At 63.7% G+C, this 9,151-nt stretch overlaps 1 protein-coding gene and 1 long non-coding RNA gene across 2 annotated transcripts; one reads left to right on the top strand and one right to left on the bottom strand.

Annotated features, from left to right (window-relative positions):
• Positions 1-7: 7 nt before the first annotated feature.
• PPP5C (protein phosphatase 5 catalytic subunit) lies at positions 8-8,607 on the bottom strand (the record flags this gene model as incomplete). Its single annotated transcript, XM_050987851.1, has 11 exons — positions 8-76; positions 594-634; positions 739-826; positions 1,391-1,533; positions 3,029-3,134; positions 3,231-3,329; positions 3,423-3,488; positions 3,575-3,696; positions 4,827-4,974; positions 7,920-8,289; positions 8,459-8,607. Coding segments are annotated over 11 exons (1,401 nt in total), but the record flags the coding sequence as incomplete, so codon positions are not given.
• On the top strand, positions 6,695-7,301 carry LOC127061242 (uncharacterized). The gene is made up of 3 exons (XR_007780672.1): positions 6,695-6,789; positions 6,910-6,929; positions 7,209-7,301. It is a non-coding gene; the product is annotated as an uncharacterized LOC127061242 (long non-coding RNA).
• Positions 8,608-9,151: the final 544 nt, after the last annotated feature.

Genomic DNA, 9,151 nt, shown 5'->3' with positions numbered 1-9,151 from the left:
GGGGGACACTGGGGACATTGGGGACATCAGGGCCAAACTGGCAGCTGACCCCCCGCTTGCTGACCGACCGGCCGTTCTGGGGACATTGGGGACACTGTGGGGACACTGGGGACACATGGAGGGGACAGCAGGGTCAGCTGCCATAGGGGAGGTGGTGGCGGGGTTGGTGGCACTGGGAAGTTGGGGACAGGAGAAGAGAGTGGCACTGGGACACCAGGACGTGGCAGAGGGTGGCACTGGGATGGAGCAGGTGACAGCAGTGGGACATGGGGACACAGGAAGGGACAGCAGCAGGACCTTGGGGACAGGGCAGGGGACACCCCCAGGACATGGGGACACAGAGAGGGACAGCAGCAGGACCTTGGGGACAGGGCAGGGGACACCCCCAGGACATGGGGACACAGAGAGGGACAGCAGCAGGACCTTGGGGACAGGGCAGGGGACACCCCCAGGACATGGGGACACAGAGAGGGACAGCAGCAGGACCTTGGGGACAGGGTGGAGAATGTCACCAGGACTTGGGGTAGGGCAGGGGACACCCCCAGGACATGGGGACAGGGCAGGGGACATCCCGGGGGGGGGTCACAGCTCACCTGGGGCTGGGGGTCAGACCAGAGCAGGTCACACATCGGTCCTGGTGGGGGGGACACACAGGGCAGGGGGTCACAGCTCAGCCCCTGGCCTTGGGGACACCTTGGGGACACCTTGGGGACATCCCGGGGGGGGTCCCTGTCCCACCTGAGTCCGGGGGCTGCCGGTTCCGCTCGATCTTGCGGATGTCATCGAGGGTCACCCCGTCCTCGCTGAAGAGCCCCCCGTGCATGATCTGGGTGGGGACACGCGGTGGGGACATTGGGGACAGCAGGGGGACAGGGCCACCCCGACCCCGAGGGGACAGGGACAGCCTGGGGGGGGGGGTGAGGGGAGGGTCAAAGACCCCCATTTTAGGGGGGCTGCCAAAAAGGGATCCATTGAAATCAATGGGGCGGCCAGATGGGGCTGCCAGATAGTGACCTACATGCTGCCAAAAAGGGATCCATTAAAATCAATAGGCTGCCAGATTGTGAGCCACACGGCTGCCAAATAGAGATCCATTACAGCCAATGGGCGCTGCCAGATAGTGAGCCACCTGGCTGCCAAATAGAGACCCATTCCAGTAAATGACAGCTGCGAGATTGTGAGCCAATTCCTTTGCCAAATAGAGATCTATATCAGCCAATGGGCGCTGCGAGATTGTGAGCCACTGGCTTTGCCAAATAGAGATCCATTACAGCCAATGGGCGCTGCCAGATAGTGAGCCAAGAAAGCTGCCAAATAGGGATCTATTAAGGCCAATGGGTGCTGCCAGATAGTGACCCCAGGTGACAATGTCCCCTCGGTGTCCCCTCACCAGGACTTTGCCGTTGATGCACTGGGCCAGGGGCAGCCACTCGAAGACCTCGCTGAAGAGGGCGAACATCTGCGCCGTGTACTTGGCCTTGACCTCGCCCTCGAAGCCGTAGATCTGGTTCATGTTGTCCGTCTCGTGGTTCCCTGAGGGGACACGGGGACAACTGCCACTCCTGGGGACACTGACTAGGGTTGGGGACACCGCCCGGGCCTGGGGACACCGCCCGGGTTTGGGGACAAAGCCTCCAGAGTCCAGGGTGGGACATCCCCAGGGATATGGGATGGCCCCAGGAGGGACAGGGGACAAGGGTTGGGGACAGGGGATGTGGCCCTGTGACACACGACAGGGTCCTGCACCCCGCAGGGGACATGGAGTGTGCCCCACAACGGGACAGAGGGGACACAACCCCATGATGTGGCACCAGGAGCTGGTCCTGGGGATGGGGACAGGGATGTCCCCAAGGGACAGGGATGGCACCAATCCTAAGGGACAGGGATGTCCCCAAGGGACAGGGATGGCACCAATCCCAAGGGACAAGGATGTCCCCAACCTCAATGGGACAGGGATGTCCCCAAGGGACAGGGATTCCACCAAACTCAAGGGGAGGGGACAGCGATGTCCCCAACCTCAAGGGACAAGGATGACACCAATCCCAAGGGGACACGGATGTCCCCAAGGGACAGGGACATCCCCAAGGGACGGGGATGTCTCCAATCCCAATGGGACAGGGATGTCCCCAACCCCAAGGGACAGGACAGGGATGTCCCCAACCCCAAGAGGACAGGACAGGGATGTTCCCCCCCAAGGGACGGGATGTCCCCAACCCCAAGGGACGGACAGGGATGTCCCCAACCCCAAGGGACAGGACAGGGATGTCCCCAGCCCCAATGGGACAGGACAGGGATGTCCCAACCCCAAGGGACGGACAGGGATGTCCCCAGCCCCAAGGGGACAGGACAGGGATGTTCCCACCCCAAGGGGACAGGGATGTCCCCAACCCCAAGGGACAGGACAGGGATGTCCCCAGCCCCAATGGGACAGGACAGGGATGTTCCCCAGCCCCAAGGGGACAGCGATGTCCCCAACCCCAAGGGACAGGACAGGGATGTCCCAGCCCCAATGGGACAGGACAGGGATGTCCCCAGCCCAATAGGACAGGACAGGGATGTCCCCAACCCCAAGGGACAGGACAGGGATGTCCCCAACCCCAAGGGACAGGACAGGGATGTCCCCAGCCCCAATAGGACAGGACAGGGATGTCCCCAGCCCCAATGGGACAGGACAGGGATGTCCCCAACCCCAAGGGGACAGCGATTGTCCCCAACCCCAAGGGACAGGACAGGGATGTCCCCAGCCCCAATAGGACAGGACAGGGATGTCCCCAACCCCAAGGGACAGGACAGGGATGTCCCCAGCCCCAATGGGACAGGACAGGGATGTCCCCAACCCCAAAGGACAGGGACAGGACGGTGACAAAACCTCCCAATTTACAAGATCTGCCAGAAAGTGATCCATTCCGAACAACGGGCGCTGCCAAATAGTGATCCATTAGGGACAATTGGGGACAACAGGGGACAACAGGGGACATCTGCGGGGACACGACCCCCCCAGAGCTGGCCGGGGGGGCCCTGGGAGTACCTCGGAGCAGGTGGAAGTGGTCAGGGTAGAGCAGCTTGAAGCCAAAGAGCGTCAGGATGACCTCGACCGAGAAGGAGCCGCGGTCCACGAAGTCCCCGTTGAAAATCTGTCACCAGCTGAGGACAATGACACCTCCCAGCAGTGTCCCCAGCGTCCCCTCCCCACCCTGTCCCAGCCCAGGGGACCGCCAGGGTGTGGATACATAAGGGTTGGCCTCGGAGGGGAGCCCGTTGAGCTCGAAGATGTTCAGCAGGTCGTAGAACTGCCCGTGGGTGTCCCCGCACACTGTCACCTTCTCTGTCTGCCGAGGGACACCGATGACGTCACCGCGCTGGCACATGGGGACACCCCCCACACCCCACACCCCCCCCCTCCCAAGGCAGGGGGAACCCACCTCCTTCAACGTGGTCTCCACCAGGGTGGGCAGCTTGGCCAGCACCTCCTTCACCTGCACCAGGATCTGTGGGGTGGGGACGTTGGGGACAGCGGGGGGACAGCGGGGGGGACAGCTGGGGGGGGGTTTTTGGGGGGGGTTTTTGGGGGTACCTGGTAGGCACATTTCCTGTGGAGTTTCTTCTGGTCCTTGTACCATTGCATCAGGTCCTTCATGAAGGCCAAGGTCACCTTGCCGTCCTCCAGCTTGGGGCCGCTGTACTCGTCCTCGATGGCTGTGGGGACAGCGGTGACAGCGTGGGGGGACAGCGGGGACACGGCCCCCCACAGGGACAGGGTGGGGACCCCGAGAACTCCAGAGGGGACAAAAGCTCAGCTGGGCACCTCGAGAGCCTCAGGGGACACTCAGGGGACACCAAAACCCTCCCAGAGACCCTCGGGGTACCCCAAGATCTTCACAGGGACCCCCAGACCCTCCCAGGGATGCCCATGGACCCTCACAGGGACCCTCCTGAAGACCCCAGCCCCTCCCAGGGACCTTGACCCTTTCCAAGGAGCCCCAAAGTGACCCCTGAGCCCCCCAGATTGACCCCTGATCCCCCCAGAGTGACCCCTGAGCCCCCCAGAGTGACCCCTGAGCCCCCCAGAGTGACCCCTGAGCCCCTCCAGGCTCCCCCTAAGCCCCTCCAAGTGACCCCTGAGCCCCTCCAAGCTCCTCCTGAGCCCCCCAAAGTGACCCTGACCCCCCCAAGCTTCCCCTAATCCAACCCAGGCTCCCCTGATCCCCCTTGAGCCCCCCAGGCTCCCCCCATGAGCCCCCCAGGCTACCCCTGAGCCCCCCCAGGCTCCCCCTGATCCCCCCCAAGCTCCCCCTGAGCCCCCAGGCTCCTCTAATCCCCCCCAGGCTCGCCTGATCCCCCCAAGTTCCCCCTGTGATCCCCCCCTAATCACCTCCAGCACCACTCCTGAGCCCACAGGCTCTCCTGGCAGCCCCCCCAAGCTACCTAATCCCCCCAGGCTCCCCCTGATCCTACCAAAGATCCCCTGAGCCCCTCCAGGCTCCCTCTGAGCCCCTCCTGAGCCCCCCCAAGGCTCCCCCTGATCCCCCCCCCCTACTAATCCCCTCCAGGTACCCGATCTTCCCTGAGCCCATTCCAGGCTCCTCCTGATCCCCCCTGGCCCTCCTACAGGCTCCTCCTGAAGCCCCCCCAAGCTTCCCAAGCCCCTCCAGGATCCCCCTGATCTCCCAAACTCCCCCTGAGCCCCTCCAGGTACCCACTATCCCCCTATCCCCTCCAGGTACCCCCTGATCCCCCCCCCGATCCCATCCAGGGCTCCCCCTGATCCCCTCCAGGCTCCCCCCGAGCCCCCCAGGACCCCCCCGGGGGGCGGGCAGGGGTCTCACTCATGCTCTCGATGTCCAGCGAGTCGACCACGGAGCGCTTGTGCTCGTCGCTGGCGATGGCCCTCTCGAAGGCCTTCTGCTTGACAATGCGGTGACACTCCTGGTACTTGAGCTTGGCGTCCTTGTCGTTGGGCCTCACCTTCACCACCTGGGGGACAGCGGGGGACAGCCAGGGGACAGACAGTCAGGGGGTGGGGACAGCTGGGGACACTAGGGTGGGACAGCCGGGGACGACACTCAGGTTGGGGAAGACACTCAGGTAGGGGACAGCTGGGAAGCCCGGGGGGGGACAGACACTCAGGTGTGGGAGACAGCTCAGGGTTGGACAGGGGCAGACACTCAGGTGTGGGGACAGACACTCAGGGTGTGGGGACAGACACTCAGGGTGTGGGGACAGCTGGGGACAGGCCCTCAGGGTGGGGGAACAGGGCAGGGACACAGCCCTAGGGCATGGGGACAGCTGGGGACAGACACTCAGGGTGTGGGGACAGGCCCTCAGGGTGTGGGGACAGCTGGGGACAGACACTCAGGGTGTGGGGACAGGCCCTCAGGGTATGGGGACAGCTGGGGACAGACACTCAGGGTGTGGGGACAGCCCAGGGACACAGCCCTAGGGCATGGAGACAGCTGGGGACAGACACTCAGGGTGTGGGGACGGCTGGGGACACACTCAGGGTGTGGGGACAGCCAGGAATACACTGACCCCAGGTGACACACTGACCCCAGGTGACCCACCCTGACCCCAGGGAGCACACCCAGACCCCAGGTGACCCACACTGACCCCAGGATGGACACACTGACCCCAGGACAGACACCCTGACCCCAGGTGACCCACAGTAACCCAGGACAGACACCCTGACCCCAGGTGACCCACCCTGACCCCAGGACTGACACACTGACCCCAGGACGCACACACTGACCCCAGGTGACCCACAAGTGACCACAGGACAGCACACCCTGACCCCAGGATGGACACACTGACCCAGGACAACCCACCCTGACCCCAGTGACCACCCTGACCCCAGTAACCACCCTGACCCCAGGTGACCCACCCCCCTGACCCCAGGTGACCACCTGACCCCAGTACACCCCCCTGACCCAGTACACCCACCCTGCCCCTCCCCAGTCTCTCACCATCTCGTAGTCCCTCAGGGCAGCCTGAACTTGCCAGGGCCATGTTGCTGGCCATGTGCTCCCAGGTGACCACCCTGACCCCAGGTGACCCACCCTGACCCAGGGACACCCACCCTGACCCCAGGTGACCCACAGACCCGGACACACCCTGACCCCAGGTGACCCACCCTGACCCCAGGACTGACACACTGACCCCAGGACGCACACACTGACCCCAGGTGACCCACTGACCACAGGGACACCCCTGACCCCAGGACCCACCTGACCCCAGGTGACCCACCTGACCCCAGGTGACCACTCTTACCCCAGTACACCCACCTGACAGGTGACCCCAATGACCCAGGCACACTCCCTGACCCAGTACACCCCCTGACCCCAGTACACCCACCCTGCCCCCTCCCCAGCTCTCACCATCTCGTAGTCCCTCAGGGCAGCCTTGAACTTGCCCAGGGCCATGTTCTGGCCATGTGCCCCAGTGACCCACCTGACCCCAGGACACCCACCCTGACCCCAGGTGACCCACCCTGACCCCAGGTGACCCACCGTAACCCAGGACACACACCCTGACCCAGGACTGACACACTGACCCAGGACGACACACTGACCCCAGGTGACCCACACTGACCCCAGGATGGACACACTGACCCCAGTACACACGCCCTGACCCCAGGATGGACACACTGACCCCAGTACACCCACCCTTACCCCAGTACACCCACCCTGACCCCAGTACACCCACCCTGCCCCCTCCCCAGCTCTCACCATCTCGTAGTCCCTCAGGGCAGCCTTGAACTTGCCCAGGGCCATGTTGCTGGCCATGTGCCCCCAGGTAACCCACCCTGACCCCAGGTAACCCACCCTGACCCCAGGTGACCCACCCTGACCCCAGGACACACACCCTGACCCCAGGTGACCCACACTGACCCCAGGACTGACACACTGACCCCAGGTGACCCACCCTGACCCCAGGTGACCCACAATGACCACAGGATGGACACACTGACCCCAGGTGACCCACACTGACCCCAGGTGACCCACCCTGACCCCAGTACACACTCCCTGACCCCAGGACACACTCCCTGACCCCAGGTGACCCACACTGACCCCAGTACACCCACCCTGACCCCAGTACACCCACCCTGCCCCCTCCCCAGCTCTCACCATCTCGTAGTCCCTCAGGGCAGCCTTGAACTTGCCCAGGGCCATGTTACTGGCCATGTGCTCCCAGGTTGACCCACCCTGACCCAGGTAACCCACACTGACCCCAGGTGACCCACAATGACACAGGGAGCACACCCTGACCCCAGGACACCCACCCTGACCCCAGGTGACCCACCCTGACCCCAGTACACCCACCCTGACCCCAGGTGACCCACAATGACCCCAGGTGACCCACCCTTACCCTAGTACACCCACCCTGACCCCAGTACACCCACACTGACCCCAGTACACCCACCCTGACCCCAGGTGACCCACCCTGACCCCAGTACACTCACCCTGACCCCAGTACACCCACCCTGACCCCTCCCCTGTCTCTCACCATCTCGTAGTCCCTCAGGGCAGCCTTGAACTTGCCCAGGGCCATGTTACTGGCCATGTGCCCCCAGGTGACCCACCCTGACCCCAGGTGACCCACCCTGACCCCAGGTGACCCACCCTGACCCCAGGTGACCCATCCTGACCCCAGGACTGACACACTGACCCCAGGTAACCCACCCTGACCCCAGGACTGACACACTGACCCCAGGTAACCCACCCTGACCCCAGGTGACCCACCCTGACCCCAGGACACCCACCCTGACCCCAGGTGACCCACCCTGACCCCAGTACACCCACCCTGACCCCAGGACACCCACCCTGACCCCAGGTGACCCACACTGACCCCAGGATGGACACACTGACCCCAGTACACCCACCCTGACCCCAGTACACCCACCCTGCCCCCTCCCCAGCTCTCACCATCTCGTAGTCCCTCAGGGCAGCCTTGAACTTGCCCAGGGCCATGTTGCTGGCCGCCCTCCGGTAGTAGCCCTTGACGTACTTGGCGTCGAGCTGGAGGGCGCGCGTGGCGTCGGCCAGGGCGTAGCCGTAGCACTCGGTGCGCAGGTAGGCCAGGCTGCGGTTGCCATAGTAGATGGCGTTGGAGGGGTTCAGCTCGATGGCGCTGCTGTACAGCCTGACGGCGTTCTCGTAGTCCTTGCCTGCCCACACACAGCCCGCGTCGGCACCGGGGGCCACGGTGGCCACGGGACAAAAGGGACAAGTGGCCAGGGCCCAAAGGTGAGGAGTGACCAGGTCCCAAAGGCCAGGAGTGACCAGAACCCAAAGGCTGGGAGTGACCAGAGGCCAAAGGCCAAGAGTGGCCAGGTCCCAAAGGGTAGGATTGGCCAGGTCCCAAAGGGTGAGGGTGGCCGGAGCCCAAGGGCACACACAGTGACCCCAGGTGACACACAGTGACCCCAGGTGACACACAGTGACCCCAGGATGGACACAGTGACCCCAGGGTGCTGCTGTACAGCCTGACGGCGTTCTCGTAGTCCTTGCCTGCCCATACACAGCCCGCGTCGGCACCGGGGGCCACGGTGGCCACGGACAAAAGGGACAAGTGGCCAGAGCCCAAAGGTGAGGAGTGACCAGGTCCCAAGGGCTGGGGGTGGCCAGAGCCCAAAAGCAAGAAGTGACCAGACCCCAAAGGCCAGGAGTGACCCCACTGTCCCTCATAGATCTCTATCTGGCAGCCCCCACTCTGCCCTATAGATCCCAATCTGGCAGCCCCTATAGATCCCCTATAGATCCCTATCTGTCAGTCCCTATAGATCCCCTATAGATCCCAATCTGGCAGCCCCACTGTCCCCTATAGATCCCAATCTGGCAGCCTCCACTGTCCCCTATAGATCCCAATCTGGCAGCCACTGTCCCCTATAGATCCCAATCTGGCAGCCCCACTGTCCCCTATAGATCCCAATCTGGCAGCCCCTATAGATCCCCTATAGATCCCAATCTGGCAGCCCCACTGTCCCCTATAGATCCCAATCTGGCAGCTCCCCACTCTGTCCCCTATAGATCCCAATCTGGCAGCCCCCACTCTCCCCTATAGATCCCAATCTGGCAGCCCCCACTCTCCCCTATAGATCCCTATCTGGCAGCCCCCACTCTCCCCTATAGATCCCCTATAGATCCCTATCTGTCAG

This window comes from Serinus canaria, unplaced genomic scaffold (genome assembly GCF_022539315.1).
Source record: "Serinus canaria isolate serCan28SL12 unplaced genomic scaffold, serCan2020 HiC_scaffold_335, whole genome shotgun sequence".
NCBI classification, from domain to species: Eukaryota; Metazoa; Chordata; class Aves; order Passeriformes; family Fringillidae; genus Serinus; species Serinus canaria.
This window is presented reverse-complemented; position numbering and strand designations above follow the sequence as displayed.